We start from the raw sequence: 17,980 nt of genomic DNA, 5'->3' as shown, positions 1-17,980 counted from the left end.
CACGCTTGGGATGTGATTGTGGCTCATTTCTCTCATTCCCTCTCTTTCTGTCTCACACACACGCATGCAGTTTCTCCAAATGTAAAGACTAACATGTCCTTTTACAGATGTGATTTATGATACTCTGCAGTCTATTTTGTACAGAACAGTGGACGATACAGGTATAAATTGTATTAGATGCACAATGTCAAGAAAAAATGTCATCCAAAACAGACAAGTCAGGCCCCCGTTTTTGTGGAGCTGGTGGTGGTTTTTCATTCTTCTGGAGTGTGCTGAGATGAGAAGTGGTTTCTGATTCTTTACTGGTGTCAGGTTCATGTGTCATCTTTTGAAGTTTTGATGCCTTCTCCTTTGTTTTACTTGAACTGCTGGGCTCCTGTTCTTCTGTCTGATGTGGCGGTGAAAATCTGAAAGTGTAAGAGAACAAATTTCAGTGTTGGCACATGTTTATGCATACATAGTACACACATGCATACACATTCACTCACAGTCGCTGCCGTCTGAAACACTGAGAGCTGAGGTATTAATCTTAACATTTAACTTAAAAACAAAAATACACCAGGAGCAAATACAGAACATACCGCTGCACACACATCACACCCAGAAGTAACTGCTTGGAAAAGATGGAAGCTAAAATATCCATCCCAAAGATAAACAAAACAAAACCCTTCTTGGCAAAAGGTCATTACCTCTGTTTCTTCCTCTCTGATGGTGCTGGGCCAATGATCTCCCCAGAAAGTAAAATCTCCTCATCTATTCTGGAGGATTCCACATCCTCCATTACGGAAAGAGCAGCTCGTTTTCCTGGAGTTTGTGGTTGAGGGTCTTGCAATCTCCCGTGATCTGCAGAGTCCATATCCCTTGTTGGTGGAACATCAGACGCAGCAATGTCCACACCTGCCTAGATGAGAGAAATCATGACAGTTAAACTACCCTCCCTTTCAAGGCTGCGTTTTCTAAGATTTTTTGTTCACAAACTCAGTAAATTTACCCTATTTAAAGACTCCCTCCTTTTTAACACCTGATTTTCTCAAAATGTTGGAGGTCTTAAACAGGGGTGAATAGTGAAGAGGAAGATGTTGGGGAAATGCTTTTGTATGACCATTGCTGTGTGTGGCTGATGTATGCCTAGCAGAGAGAAATTTTTACAACTGACAGAAAGAACCGGGAAAAGGGCTTTTGCTTACACATTTTTTTTTTTATCAAAGTCCCCAAATACTTGGTCACATTGCATAGGCGTTTTCCCCCATTTCTTTAGCCTATATGACAGTATGAATGTTAGCAACTTAAATGTAACACATGTAGTTCTAATCCCTTCTTCACCTGAAAATGTCTGGATCTTCATGAATAATTTGTGAAAGTAGAGTACATGTACCAGTGCCTTTTACTTCCTCAGTTGAAAGAACAGAAGGGTATATTGCGACATTGAGTATTCGTGATGATATTCTACCTGTTTCAGTATCTCCTGTGCTGTTTCCACGAGTTCTTTTTCTGTCATGATGTACACAGTGTGACGTGACCTTGTGGAACAGAAAACAGTTTAACTTTAAGCCCAACATTTTGATTTCAGATTGACAACTCTCACCTCTTTATGGAAGTACAGTGGAATACCCCTTATAAGACCACCCTGATTTAAGACTCCCTTCCCTTAAAGGCACAGTAAGCCTCCCGTACACCATCACAGATACTGTCAGGCTTTTACACACAGTACAAACACGCTTTCATTTAAACACTCACCACTTGAGAACATCCTAGGTGCCCTCCGTAAAGAGCGAGCAATTTTCAAAGAATTTATTTTTGCGTGGTTTATCTTACCCCTGAGCCATTGTGAACCTGTGTGATCCACTTTCCCTTTTTCACAATGCAGTCGTCAGTTAGTAATTTGAATGCGACTCGCTGTGAGCTTATCTGCAATAGCACGTTATTATGTACCTCTGACTATACACGAAACAAATGGCTGTGGTTCACAAGAACTCTCGCGATGGCTTTTGACAGTTCAAAGGAACTGGCGATAGGCAGAAACCGTCGTCTGCTACAAGAACCACGACCTTGCGTGACCCTGCTTCCGGGCGTTTCTTTTTTTCAAACTTTCAAAACTTCGAATTGTACTGATCTTGTCTTGATGAAAAAAGAATTCTTTTATGATTTAAGAATGTTTGTGTAACAAGCTGTCAATTTATTATTTAGATTTTAAAAGTTAGGTCTAGCACCAAAACGCACCACGGTCCGATTGTCTCTGACACAATCCGCAAAATTAATTCTTTGAAAATTGCTCGCTCTTTACGTAGGGCACCTAGGATGTTCCCGTTTGGTGAGCGTTCAAATGGAAGGGTGTTTGTACTGTGTGTAAAAGCCTGACAGTATCTGTGATAGTTTTTGGGAGGCGCACTGTGCCTTTAAAGACCTTGTTATTTCCATTTTCTGTTCATAACCTCCGTAAATTTACTCCCATTTTGAGATTGCCTCCTTTGTAAGACCAGATTTTCTCAGATTTTTGGAGGTCTCACACATGATGTGATCATGTGGACTATCCACCCGTCACTAAAATCTCTAATCATGAATTTGTCTATGACTTCGTGTATCTGGGTTCAGCAATTTAAATGGGGGGGGGGGGGGGGGGGGGGGGGGTTCCACTGTAATGGAAGTACAAGGAAGTTACTAAAACTATTTGAGATGGAATTACACGCCACTGCTTCTTTAAAGTGATGATTGTACATCAAATGAGACAGGTGAAACAGTGGTTTAATTGCTATAACTCGTTTCAATTCATGAATGCTCAAACCACAAGGACTCCTTACCTGCTTTTTCCCTCCACCGAACTAGTGCTTAAAGACTTTTCCAGTGTTGCGTGGGTTGTGAGATCTGCAGATGAACTTCCTCGCCTTCCCATCATCCACTGGGGGATCTGGCGAAGCTGTCCCGTATCAGAAGTCTGTTGCACAAGCGTGGTCCTGTCCACAGATGGTGAACGTTCCAGTCCCTCTTGGTGTTTTGATCTTGTATTTCCTGCCAAGCGGGTACCTGATTCCCCAACTTGAGTGGCTTTCTCAGCATACAATTTCTGGAATCTATGGAAGTCACAGAAGAAAGATGGTTATCAAATGATGAGCACTAAGCTCTGAATGCTGCTGTTAAACAGAGCTGACAATATATATAATCTTAGCCACCTGAAGTGTAAACAGAGCCGAGATGGCCAAATCATCCGCTCGATCGCCAGGGGCAAGTAAAAAATCTGCCGGGCTAGTAGAATAGAACCCGCCCGGTTGGCCAGTGAACATTCTGGTCCAATGCAACACTTTTGGTTGTAATATCGAGTTTCAAAGCCATATAAACATTGCAGATGCAGCAACTGTGGTATGTACCGGGCCAGCGACATTTCTGGCAGGCTAGTAACTTTCTTGAGGGGTTCTACTGTACCTCTGAAACAGCTGCAGATCTTTGGCAAAGACAAACTCGCAGTGTCCGCGGGGATGTTCCACACAGATGTGCTGGTCAGTGAAATTGTCCAAGCGGTCAGCAAGTGGAAGTGATGGGGCTGGCAGTGTCACATCGTGACGAGAGCTGTTTGAGTCCAGCACCACTTGAACCCCTCGCAGCATGTCTGGTACAGGGCTGTGCGTGGCACTATGGCTGCTCAAGATCTAGTGAGAGGCAAGGATGTGGAAATCAGTCATCAAATGAAGGGATATGAAAGCCATTTCATCTTTGCCGGTGGTCGTGGGTCCGTGTGGACCCAGAAGGGTGTTTAATTACAAATATCTCAAACTACATGTAGTTAGAATTTTTTAATGAGCTTTTAAGAATGCCTCAGGCACCTAAAAAGCTCTTATGTCCTAAAATTTCAGCGAGAAGTAATTGAGAAAAAAAAGAAGTCATATTTAGACTACAAACATCGTGGGGCCATGCTGACCCATGTTTCTCAAAGAAGGAAATGAGAAGCATGGGTCCACACGGCACCACAATGACTTCCGTGTGTAGTCGATAACCCGGACGGGTGAAGGTTAAACCTTCTGCTGATCGAGCTCATCTTAATTTTTGACCAGTAGAAGCAATGAAAGTAAATAGTGCTTCTGGAAACAGATCTTGGTCAACCTCACATAGGAAAAAAACATGCCTACCATCTTTAAGACAAAAAATACAGTTGAATCTGCCCTGGCCACCATCACTCGACCACGACCACCTGCCCAATAAGACCATCCCAAAAGAGCCCGGATGAAATCCCCCCCCCCCCCCCAACATTATAAGATGTTTGGTGGCTTGTTGACAGACCAGCTTTTTTGTTGGTCCAAGGGGACCATATCGTCTTTTGTTTCATCTTTATCAACCAAGGCCAAAGGCCGCGGTTGATAAATATGAGACAAAAGGCGATATGCTCCCCGAGGACCAACAACAAAATGCTGGTCTGACGACAACCCACCAAACATCATTTTTGTCATCATTTTGGTTGTGCAACAAAATGCACAATGACCCACAGGGAGACGAATTTTTAGAATCCAACTCCGAGCCACAAAGCATCGTCACAGTAGCTCGAGATAACACGTCAACCTTGTATGTGACGTCAAACGTAGCTTGTTGACGCTTTTCTTCCAGTCTGAAAATGTACAGAGCTGCGATCATACGTGTGAGTTCAGTAAGTGTTGAGCATATTTCTTTTCTTTTTAAGTGTTTATGACTTTTCGTTGTGGATTTTGCGATTACAGAGATAAGTTGCAAATTGACCATGAATCGCCGCGATAATTATCAACATTGATTGGGTCTTTGAGAGTGAATGCTTACAATCGTTGTCCTCGGAAACACAAATCCAAAGCCGCGATGGTTCCACACATCAAACAATCAGCCTGATTGGCTTTTACTTTGACAATCCACGTTTCACCTGAAAGCTCAAACCCATTCACCACCTCGATTTATTGCATGGGGAACATGAGATTTATTTCCCAGGTGTTTGTGAATGAAAACTCGTGAAAATGATGACATATGTATATAATTTACCTTTCCATAGTGACCACCTGTCTATAATGACCACTTTGGTTGGTGCCTTTAGTGGTCATTATAGACAGGTTCAAATGTACATGTGCACCCTCCGAAGGCAAACTCTAAACATCTTATCCTATGTGTTTTTGATGTTTTGTGTGCATTTCTGTATATGATTACATAACCATTCCCTTTGAGCATACAGATACACTACACCACACACCACTCACCATTTCTGGCTTTTTCAGGACTTTGGTAACCTGAAATAAAAAGCAAACAAGATTGATGTCTCAACTGTTTATAATTTTTAACAGTCATTTGTTCTTTAAAGTTACTCACATTATGTAGTACATGTATACCAACAAACATGTGAATTCAAAGCAGTCAACAACAACAAAGATCCTTACCAGTTACATCTAAACTTAAGCAACACGTATATGTTCAGCAAAGTCTTATCACACCAAAACTGCTTGTGAAATCATTACTGGAACAGCACTGGTGGCTTTTTGTGAACTGTCACTGTGAGTATTCAGTTTAAGATACATGTACTCTAAAATATGGCACGTACCTTCATGTGTCTCACACCTGCCTTTTCTGCCATCTTCATGTGTGTGACATCTTTGTAAATATACAGGGTGCCCTGAAATTAAAGAGATAAGATCAAATAATGATGCAACGACACTGGAAAACTAAGAATGTAGCTGCATGTCTTCAGACATTGCTATACTTTCCAAAATGCAAATTAAGACCAGCAAAAAATAAATTGGCTGGGTTGTATTTCATATGACTGCATGTATCCTTGGCAATAAAAGTTATTTTGCATATGCAGCCTCCCTTTGTTGATATGCTGAGTATAACTGTCGGCCAGGACGGGCGCAATAGACAAGTGAATAAGACACCGGCCTCCCATGTAAAAGGTTGGTTTAAGGATGGAGATTTTTTCAATCTCCCAGGTCAACTTATGTGTAGAGCTGCTGGTGCCTTATCTCCCTTGTGGTGTACACACAAGCCCAAGAGCAGGTGCCTACAGAAAAGATCCTGTAATTCATGTCGGAGTTTGGTGGATTACATAAACATGAAAATACCAAGCATGCATCTCCCGAATTTGGTGTATGGCTGCCTAAATGGTGGAGTAAAAACTGCTGAACCTGCAAAAACATGGGAGTTTTAGCCCATGAACGCTGAAGAAGACAAAGACTTGCCACCATAAGTGAGTGACTGGTTTCTCAACTCTCTTACCCTTAGGACTGGTTAGCATCATCATTAAAAGTTATATGCAAAGGGACACATTCAATTACCTTGTGCTGCAAGTCTATGCAGTGTCTTTTGTGCACAAAAGCCAGCAGACCAGGGTTTGGAGGAGCACAAAAATCCCCAGCATCCAGAGTGGATGTAACCTGTACCACGTACACCGGACATGGTAGCTGCAACAGTGAAGCAAACGCAAACAGCGGTCAGTGTTAAGGCCGGTGTGCTTATTTGCCTCACTCTGTCTTTGACGTTGGCATGCATGAGGATGTAAAAGACATGGTTGGAGTGTAGCTACATGTATTTGTAAAGTATGCTTCAGAATGACAATTATTAACATTTAAATTAAAATTGTTCAGACAACTTTACTTTTGATCATAATTCTTATACATTCTCCAAACATACATGTATTCTGACACACATACATACATATATATATATATATATATATATAACTATTTACACATTTAAAAAAAATATACACACTTTGTTTGCCAGTGCTTTTGCGCAGCTGATGATTCTTGATTTTTCTTGTGCTGCCGTTTGAAGACCTATGAAACAAGTTAACTCAGAATACATACACACATGACATGTATGTTCAGATAGATTTTCAAACCCAAACATTTAAAAATAAAGAAACCATGCAGTCTGACAATTTACAAGATGATGTAAATATTAGCCACAAGAAATGTTTAGCAGCATTGCTATGACATTTTAATAAACAAAAAAGTGTTTGTTATCAATATTGTTAAAATGTTTCAAGGTCTGTTTTCATACAATGTACACACACAATTATGTTTGAAAAAAAGTCTGTGTTAAAAACAAGAACACATAAAAGGTGTGAGTGTAAATATAAGATGACCAACCTTTTGCAACACTGTTTCCATCACACAGTAGGACGACTCGACCACAAGGGTTGGCTTCGGCCCAGTGCTGGCATGCGCTTGCCACCTTGGGTTCCAAATAGTCCCCACTGTCCAGTGCACACTCCCACTGAATCAAGACTGCTGGAACTTCAAACTGTAAACAACAAAAACACATATCGAACTTCAAACTATGTTAACAAGTGAATGCGCGTACACACACACACACACAACATCCGTATACAGGGGAAACCCCATTTAAAGACTTTGCTTTTTCACAGGTTCTGTTCATCGCTTGTGTTAATTATAACCTCCATTTTAAGACTTTGCTTTTTTACAGGTTCTGTTCATCGCTTGTGTTAATTATAACCTCCATTTTAAGACTTTGCTTTTTCACAGGTTCTGTTCATCGCTTGTGTTAATTATAACCTCCATTTTAAGACTTTGCTTTTTCACAGGTTCTGTTCATCGCCTGTGTTAATTATAACCTCCATTTTAAGACTTTGCTTTTTTACAGGTTCTGTTCATCGCTTGTGTTAATTATAACCTCCATTTTAAGACTTTGCTTTTTCACAGGTTCTGTTCATTGCTTCTGTTAATTATAACCTCCATTTTAAGACTCATTCCTTTTTGGCTCACATAAGTGTAGCCTATGCGATGATAAACTTTGTCTGTCTGTGCGTGTGTGTGTGTGTGTGTGTGTGTGTGTGTGTGTGTGTGTGACAGAAACTTTAACATTTGACTAAACACCGAAATACTAATTTTACCTGGTTATTATCCAAGCAACAGCTTCAAAATATTGAAGCAATGATCAACATTTCGTCGGCACGTATGTAGTTAAAGTGTGTATCCAAAGAAAACGGGTGGTGGGGGGGTTTTGGGGGGGTAAAAACAGCTGACTGATTTGTGTCGTGTGAGGTATGTAGACCAGGTCAGGGGTCAAGGTTAGGTCAGATCGCGTGAAGGATTGTGGTATAGATACAGTTATCACCGAGCTGCAGTTCGCCGATTCGAAGAAGACGACTCATGATTTCACATTGTTCGGTTTCGTAGCTCCAGAAAAATAGATAAAGAAGATACCAAAGGAGATTTCCTACAGGTTAATCTGCACAGCGTGTTTCCAGTGTCTGCGCGAGGAAGCGCTGTCGACTGAAAGCGCAGTGTCGATCTGGCCATCGTGTCCTCGTAAGTACTAAAAAGTAGGCTACATACAGACAGATCTAGATCTAGTGTCTCGCACTCTTGCACCGTATCACTTATGCTTACTGTTTCTTTCTTTCTTTATTTGGTGTTTAACGTCGTTTTCAACCGTTCAAGGTTATATCGCGACGGTATGCTTACTGTGTGTGTGTATGTGTGACGGAGTGATTGAGTTTGTGTTACTGTTTGTCGATTTCTTACGTGAGCCGTGAAGGCTTCGCCTCTTGTTAAGACCTGCTTTTCTCTGATATGTAGAGGCCTTAAAAAGGGGATTCCCCTGTATGAACAAGCCAGCAGTTGAACAAAACTAGACATATACACACATATGTCAACATGTTCAAATGTGCTTCAGGGACTCGCTACATCATTAACATTACGTTTCATCTCAACGCATGCCTAACCGCGCACATGCTACATGTCAGACATGTTTACCCCCAAAACTTGACAAGAGTAATGGTCAAGTAAAAAAATAGTAATCTGATGACCTAAATAGTAACCCAGTGGATACAAACGCCAAATTTACTAACAAATACCTAATTTGAAGCACATTTGAAAATCTTAATCTGGACTCAAATGGAGTATTTTTTCATGCAAAATCCTTAAAATAGTAATAAATTACTCCATATAGTAAGGGTAAACAGGTCTGTCAGATGTACACTGCCATTACAGGTTGGAAAGTTTGCGTTTTCATCCTGCCATTGTCATGCCATTGTCATAAGACTTCATATAACATGCCTTTCGAAGAGTCAGTCGAAGAAATGAGACTGAGGTCTGTTTTTCTACACAACTTTTGTGTTTGTTTATCAGACAAGTTTGAAAACTCATCATGTCAACTATATCCACAATACTGCACAGCACAGTCAGTATGTATATTACCTTGTAGTTTGAAACTGCTGTCAAATTCAATGGCACTGTTTCCTTTGAACAGTTTGTTGGCACTGTCAATACAAAAAGATGGTGATCAATCATTTTACAAAATGAAGCAGATAGTGAAATACAGTCTTCTTTACCAAAACGAAAATCATATATACACAAACAGCATCAAAATGAAAACGCGGCATGATCGCTGCCAAGACTGAAAATATGTATAGGTCCAACTGTCCTGGCTTTGTCTGCTAAACAGGAAAATTAATAGTCAGAAGACCATGAACATGTCAGAACTATGGGACCAACAGTTGACTGGCCAGGGTGCAGATCAATATGTCAGATGAGAAAAGTATGCATCAGAGACCAAAGACCGCCCGAGACCTGAGAACATTTCACAAACATGTACATTGTACTGTATACAAAAATGCTATTTTATGTGATGTTAAAAAATCCTGTCAGGCTAAAGTAGACCCAGCTACCTCCAACCCCAAATCCTCACTTTTTACAGTAGATGGCTCCAATTAGGCACCATATACTCTTAGTAAGCCATGCATGCTGACCAGTTCACTTAAAAATTGCGTGGTCAAATTAGAGAAGAATGAATTTTTGTAAAATGCGCTTGTACATCGATCATTCCTTCTGTTTCATGTTGATTCTGAATTCGGTCGCTCTCTCTGGGCCAAGAAAAAGGGAAGCAGTGGAAAGAGATGTTCAGCATGGTTCATCGTATGAGATTGTTTGCGAGTGTCCTTTGTCTGACAGACATTAACAGATGGGAGAGGTCCATTAATTATCTCCCAACCATGAAAACTTGGACCTTTAAAATGCTTCTCTCACCTGAAGCCGAGGACCCTTGAGAAACAAAGCCATCGTTCTCATCAAACCAAGCTCGCAGGGCCTCATCAGGTAGCAAGCGATGAGCCTGTGATGAAGCAGCCAGGAAAAATTCCCTTTCCCATAGCGACTGCAGCTGTCCATGTTTTGGTGCAAGCACAAGGAGACGTATGTTACAGGACGGTATCTGACGTCAACAGAAATACAAGCTGTATGGATTTAAATAATCAGTCAGCTATGTCTAAGGATCATCTTTTTCAGTTAACTGTTCAATTTAGTTTGACAAAACATTTGTTTTGGGTTAGTTATTTTAGCTTTTAGTTTTACAGTGGAACCCCCCTTTTAAAGGTCCTTGTCTACATTTTTATACCGAAATCGCCATTTGACCATTAAAATGCAGAGTCTATTATCTACAAATATCAACAATGCACCCCCTTTCGATCAGGAAAGACGAATCCAGTGTAGCCGTTTGAAAATTCATTGTAGTATTCCAGCGAAGTACTCATAGTAGGATATCCTTATTTGGAAAATGCCAAGCGCAAAACTCCTCACAAATCCCGTGCATTTCGTGCGTTTAAAAAAAAGCGTGGACAGCGCTCCAGTGTCAAACTGTTGCTGCACTTGTTTGGGCGTGGCTGTAAGCATAGTGACATGAATTTGATCGGTCAGTATTTTTAGGCAAAGCACATGTTCTCAGCAAACAGAAAACAAAATATTGGAAGCGTGAGTCACGCTACCCAAAAATAAAATCTTTTTTTTAATTTTTTTTTTCTATAACTTTTTTCCCCATGGTTCATTCATCATCTGACATAACTTTTTAGCGAAATCTAACCATAAGATTATTGAAAAAAAAGCAAAAATGTAGACGACCACCTTTAAGACCTCCAAGACTGAGAAAATCAGGTCTTAAAAGGGAGGGGGTCTTAAAATGGGGGGTCTTAAAAGGGGGCTCCACTGTCGCCAGCTATGAATGGGGACCATCATCTTTAGTTAACTGTTTTTATTGAGTTTGACAAAACATTACTTGGGGTTAGTTATTTTAGCTTTTTTTAAAAAAAATTTTTAATCAGTTACTTCAATGTGTGCTTAAGTTGATGCGATTACAGGATATTAAATTAGAAGGATAACGTTCCATACCTTGGTGGGAATGACTTTGAGAAGACAGTCCTTGACAGCACCAAGGGCACTGTTGTTCTCAACCACCACTTTCTTGTGCTGATCAGATGTAAAGAATGGAACACGGGTTAAACAATTTAAGAAGCATACACAAAACAAAATAAGGAGAACTATACAGCGTTAAAACAGACCATTCAGACATGTATCACTGATGTTAAATCTTGGATGGTCGATAACAAACTTAAGCTGAATGATGATAAGACTGATGTCTTCCTGTGCAAAAAGAAGAACACTACATTTCCCTCTCCCCAACCTGTTTCTGTTCAAATAGGCAACACCGACAATCTTTTCTCACCATCAGCTAGAAACCATGGATTCACGTACCCTCTCATCTGACATGACCCTTAACAAACATGTATCTTTAGTCTGTAGAGCAGCTTATTTTGAGCTTCGTAAGATCAGCACCATTCGCCACACACTCTCCTCTCAAAGTCAAACAACTAACACTCTTGTCTGTGCCTTTGTTCTTTTTAAACTTGACTACTGCAACTCTCTTCTCTCTGGCTGTCCTCTGTACCTCCTGCATAAACTACAAAAAGTCCAAAACTCGGCAGCACGCCTCATTCTCAAAGCACGAATACGAGATCACGCAACACCACTTCTTCGCACACTGCACTGGTTATACCTATTCAAGCCCGCATTGACTACAAACTGTCCACCCTCTGCTTTAACTTCTTTTCTGGCTCGTCTCCTGCTTACTTCTCTGAACTCCTCACCGCCTATTCTCCAGCAAGACAACTCCGTGCCTCTTCTGACTGTCGCATCCTTACCATTCCGCACACCAAAACCAAAACATACGGACAACGCACTTTTACTTTCTGTCCACCCACACAATGGAATTCTCTCCCCTTTCACATCCGCCACTCTCAGTCACAGCATTCAAACGAGCACTTAAAACACACCTCTTCAAGAAATACAACCCCTGATTTTGTTTTCTCAGTCCATCAGTAGGCTACATGTAGTGTATTTGTTGTTTTAGTGATAATGTGATATTTTATGTATATATAAACATCCAGGGCTGTTTTCAGTATTGTTGATAACACGTTCTGTTTGATTAAAGGTATTCAGCTGGTATTTCTTTGTTTTCACTACCTATTTTAGGGCGGGGATGTAGCTCAGTCGGTAGCGCGCTGGATTTGTATCCAGTTGGCCGCTGTCAGCGTGAGTTCGTCCCCACGTTCGGCGAGAGATTTATTTCTCAGAGTCAACTTTGTGTGCAGACTCTCCTCAGTGTCCGAACACCCCCCGTGTGTACACGCAAGCACAAGACCAAGTGCGCACGGAAAAGATCCTGTAATCCATGTCAGAGTTCGGTGGGTTATAGAAACACGAAAATACCCAGCATGCTTCCTCCGAAAGCGGCGTATGGCTGCCTAAGTGGCGGGGTAAAAACGGTCATACACGTAAAAGCCGTGGGAGTTTCAGCCCATGAACGAACAAACAAACTACCTATTTTATTCATGTTTTATTACTTAGTTAGTGGAAGAATTTTTTGTAATGTATGTTTGATGGTGTATGCTTTTAATTAAGCGTTGTTGACTATGAATGTAGATGTAAATGCTTGTATAACTGTGTTTTAATTTAATTTTAAATGACTGTCAAGCGCAAAGAACATAATTGTAAAGTTCTGATGTTGCGCTATATAAATGCTCATTTATTATTATTATTATAAAACAAACAATGGTAAACATCAGAAATGACTGAAGTTATTTCTCTTTAGTTACATGTCAAACATTGCGTTGTGCTTGTGAGAACAATACCCATCATGTCTGTAACCGCCAACAACAAAAAGTTCAATGTTTACGATTCCCCAATTAACCATATCCACATATCGAGGCTCTGGGAGTTACTTCCCTTGTTTTAGGAAGCAAGCTTGGGGACAATGTAAAACGGATGATAGGTATCCTGAACGCTGTGTTGGCGTGAAATTCATCCCATTTGTGAAACCGGGAAAGCATCTGTACCATCTAGATCGCTGCCTTCGCTGGATAAAAGCCTGCAATCGCCCAGCTTACCAGTTGAACGTCAACACAATCAAGTCGTACACGTACATTTGCAGCAAGGTCAGATCTCGCACGACTTTGATTCAAGGCCTATTGCTAATATTTTGATGGTTTGGTCTCAGTGTCACAAAAATATGACGATCTAATCAATCACTGATTTAAAAAATAAGTATGTTGCCCTATATCCATTGACATTCTTAGTGAAATAGATCTATTTGAAATAGTATTTCACTGCCCCGACCGGCGAACTTGTTGCCGGCTGTATTGAGCTTGTGTGTTCGTGTAGGCTTACTCAAAAAGTCAAAATCACAGTCGTCTCCGAAACAAGCAATAATCAGAGTTGGGGGGAAAACATTTCGTTTGTTCAGTTTGTTTTGTTCTTGATAGTTTGTTTATCTCTCTCACACACACACACACACACACACACACACACACATACATACATACATACACAAACACACGCGCGCACGCACACACATTGCACGTACGCGCACATATACACACACCTACTGAGATATGCCTAAAATACACGCACGCTTGCAAACACACACATAATACGCAAACGCAGTTTAATTTCCTCAATACAAGGCGAAAGGCACACACACACACCGCACACAAATAAACACACACACGCAGTCCCACACACACACACACACACACAACCCTCACACACACAAATAAACCCACACACGCAGTCAACCCCCCACACACACACAACCCTCACACACACAAATAAACACACACACGCAGTCCACCCCCCCCCCCCCACACACACACACACAACCCTCACACACACAAATAAACACACACACACGCAGTCCACCCCTCCCCCCCCACACACACACAACCCTCTCTGACACACACACACCCGCCCAACCCCAGCGTCCAACTCAACTTTCACCAACAACCATACCCTACTCTCACTATCGCTCTCTCTCTCTCTCTCACACACACAGTGACACACACACACACACAAGCTCACGCAAGCACAGCCACACACACACACAGCACGCGCATACACACACACTGACACACATCACACACAGCACGCGCATATACACACACACTGACACACATCACACACACACACCCACACACACCTTTCGCAGTTCGCTCTCACAGTTCTTCTCTTTTCCATCGTCGCCATCTTCGAAGCTTGCTTCGCTTTTCAGGGGAGATAACCCGTTTATCACATTCGCTGCTGACTTGTGGGTCAGGGCTATTGACACTATTGTCTTCTCTCAACCCAAGAACTTTTCTTGACCCTTAAATAAACAATTAATTCAAAATGACAACTCAATTTTGCAGACTTTACAAGGAAAGTTACTCACTCTTCTCTTATATCTAGGGGACACCGCTCGCATGATTTCCAACAAATTAATAGCCGCATGCGCCTGAGTAACTGTATATAAGAAATTCAATCTAATTTACCAACCCTAAATTTTTTGCCTTTTTATTAGAAGCAAACATTTTATTTTTTGGGCCTAGACGTAAATCGGATTATGGTGGGAAAATATTCTCCATCTGTTCACAAACACACAGGCATGCACACACTCACACGTGCATACACAAACACTCACTCACACAGCACACACATATATATATAGAAAGACAGGGAATCTATATAAAACAAGGATTAAATAACAATGTGATTCATGTTTAAATTCCACCTAGCTGCAAACAGTTCATTAGAAATGATATTTCAACTGACAGCTATAATTTACAGAATTTTTTCCACCACATCTGAATTAATCTGTCACCTTTCTGAGGAGTCCAACGACATGGTTCGCAACATCTCGAACACCAAACCCTGGATGGCTTTGATACAGCTGCAGAGGATGTACGTGGAGATAATCTTCTTTGTCCTTAATCCTCTCTCTCAAAACACTTGGTACTGCCTGTAATCAACATCAAAATGAGTTGGGTTGGGTTTTTGTATGCCATTTTCTGCATGACAAATGCTCAAAATAAAGGTGGTCCACCTGAAATGTGAGGATGGCAGAATTCATTTTTGAAATGTTAGTTTGCTGATCAGTGTTTGCATCAATTTTTTTTTAAATTTCAAGTGAATTTCTGCATGTAACAAGAAAATTATGCTTGAAATAAAGGTAGTTCAGATGAAATGTTAGGATGGTAGTTTGCTACTCAACAGTTCTGATATTGATTTGACGATTGTTTCTTCCTCTTCTTCTTCCGAGTCATGATTGAACTGGGTCCTTTTGGACGTTTTAAGTTCAGCGAGTGGAGTTTTAAGTAGTCTAGTACGTAGAGCTGGTTAAAATGGGTCTGTGGGTGGCCCAGGCTCAGTAAAAGTTTATAACTATAGACACAGTTCTGTGGCAATCAGTGTTCGAGGAGGATATGGACCTGGCACTCCCACCCAGGTTGGCTTGGAAGCTCTCCAGTGAAGGAGCTGCGGAGAGCCATGTTAAGTTGGTTCCATCTGTTTGTATACTTTTTTCAACATTTGTGATTATCTTTTCAACTGTGTGTGTGTGCATGAGTCATTGAGTGTGTGTGTTTGTGCTGTGACTATCTTAATTGTAATTTTTACAATGATAGTTATTTGTTCACATGCATGTCACTGTGTTTACCGGTTGATTTCAGTCACCCTTTATAATTGCTTCCTATTTGACCACAGGCAACATAATACCAGACCTGGGAACCCCTGTTTTGCACTTCGAGTATTCTCAAACACACTTGGTGTATTTTCAGAAAAATGAGCGTACTCCACACAGCGTTTGAACATCCATGATTAAAACGCGCGTCCGTCACACCGTTAATTAAGTTTACCTATACATTTAAAACAAATGTTTTTTTCAATGTTTACTGACAAAAACTGTAATCATGTGACAAAATACTGGATCGGCTTCGGGATGGGCGTGTGAAGAAAAGTTGTCTAGGAATTTTTCTCGTCGTATTTTTTGTCCACTGACCGTACTGATCGTATTCTCGACAATCATGCGTACAAAATACGGCGAAATCGTATGGGTTCCCAGGTCTGTAATACATTACATTTAAAGTTGACGAAAGTTTTCTGTTCAATGCAATGCCTTGCTTTGCTGTGTGAACCTGAATGAAATAAATAGGTAATCTTGAACTTTTAGTGTGTTAAATTCATAATCATAGCTCAGAATTCAGGGGCATTTAAGCCTCAAAATTTGCAGAACCTTCACTTGTAAGCATAACAAGTCATTTTAGATCCCTTTGGAGTCACAGAATGAACTGTACGAATGCTCTGAATGCATTTCGTTCACATGCGTCAAAGAAGGGGGCGACAGGGGAGTGTGATATCCCTTAGGTTGACAACGTAGCCATTCTCGCGTCATTTTTGTTGATCAAACAACCAAATGAAGGGGGGGGGGGGGGGGGGGGGGGGACTATCCTCAACCCGGCGGGTCCCCAGGTGGTGGATAGGGGAACGGCCCCCAGATATGGGGGCCAGCTGCGAATATAGAATAAGCAGTCCCGGACCAACTAGCGGTGTCTCTACCAGGACGGGGTGGGTTGGCAGATGGCACTGACTACCCTATAAAATGCCCTACGTGTCCGATGACGGTTACACCATGCGAGTAAGAGCCGCATTAAGAGCTCTAAGGTGGGACCCCCCGGGTAAGAAATCCCCCATGTGTCCCCAGGGTTAGGTTTTTGAGCCAGGAACTAAGGGCGGGGTAACCTTGAAAGAAACCTAAGGGCTGAAGTCGGAGGATCTGGGCCAACAGGCGCACCTCAACCAACCATAGATCCACGCAAATCGCACACAGCGAACGACAAGAAGAAGAATTATGCTTAAGTTTGGAGCTCAATCCGTCAAGTAATTATACGACAAATTAATGTTCTTTGGCTTAAGCTAATTACAGGGACTTGTATCAAAAATAAGTAAAGAATGCCACAGGATTCTGAGCTCTGAATTTAACACACTAAAGTTCAAGATTACCAATAAATAGCTATTTACGCTACACACGTGCACAGAGCAAAGTATGGTTACGATCGCATAGGCTACACTTACGTGAGCCAAAAAAGGATAGCATTTGGCGCCTGTGTTTCTGGCTACGTTCTTGTCACCTGTGTGACTGAGCGTGTGTGTGTGTGTGTGTTCTGAGATGAGAAGCTGAAGTGGAAGGGGAGGGGACGAGGTTAGCGGAGACAGAAGCGACCAGGAAGACAACGCATAGACTACACAGTGGCTAATGAGTGTTGGTTTCAGTCTTAGCATAGATCTATCATTTCTATGTCTCTGGTCTTACTCTTACTAAGGCAAAGGGACATGAATAGTATATGTTGTCTGATCCGAACACGACTAAAACTAATCATTCTGGAGTGCAGCGACCACAATGCACTGAAAATCACACAAACCAAACACAAATCAATATGTTAAATCTCCATATTACAGGCGAAGGCGGTCCGTGAACAACAACCAGTCGACAGCCAAGGTTTGCCGCCATGATAGTGTTGCGAGTTGACTTTGAATTAGTGCATTTCCGGAAGTGAGCTGCGCCTTTTCGGAATAAAAAACAGTTATTTTGAGAATACTTGCTTTGAGCCAGAGAGTGCCAGAGTATCTCTGTTTGAGCTTTTGTTTTGTTGAATGTGCGCCTTACTTTGGGGGAATCCTGCTCTTTTTAAGAATATTTGAATAGCCTGATTTGGTGGCGGTGGGCACACACACACACTGCATGCAGATCTGAGCAAATACTCTTTTATAAAAGCTTACAGCTGGGGTAGCCTGTGTACATTTGTGTTCTCTCAGTGTGTTCTGCAACAGGCTTATCTGTCAGAAATGAAACTTTTTCAGTTTCCTCAATTCTAAATGTGTGA

The 17,980-nt window shown here is 41.4% G+C and overlaps 1 protein-coding gene across 1 annotated transcript; it reads right to left on the bottom strand.

Annotated features, from left to right (window-relative positions):
- Positions 1-94: 94 nt before the first annotated feature.
- LOC138981545 (uncharacterized) lies at positions 95-17,623 on the bottom strand. The gene is made up of 15 exons (XM_070354499.1): positions 17,554-17,623; positions 14,923-15,060; positions 11,121-11,198; positions 9,987-10,170; positions 9,159-9,220; positions 7,086-7,239; positions 6,706-6,770; positions 6,270-6,395; positions 5,540-5,611; positions 5,202-5,231; positions 3,418-3,641; positions 2,799-3,068; positions 1,451-1,520; positions 690-901; positions 95-407 (listed from the first exon to the last, which is right to left on the bottom strand). Exons 1-15 carry the CDS (start codon positions 17,605-17,607, stop codon positions 188-190), a joined length of 1,959 nt encoding a protein of 652 aa, XP_070210600.1. The 5' UTR covers positions 17,608-17,623; the 3' UTR covers positions 95-187.
- Between the last annotated feature and the right edge of the window lie 357 nt (positions 17,624-17,980).

The sequence above is a fragment of the Littorina saxatilis genome, linkage group LG12 (assembly GCF_037325665.1).
Source record: "Littorina saxatilis isolate snail1 linkage group LG12, US_GU_Lsax_2.0, whole genome shotgun sequence".
NCBI lineage: Eukaryota > Metazoa > Mollusca > Gastropoda > Littorinimorpha > Littorinidae > Littorina > Littorina saxatilis.
The sequence above is the reverse complement of the archived record's forward strand: the minus strand, read 5'-3'. Positions and strand labels throughout refer to the sequence as shown.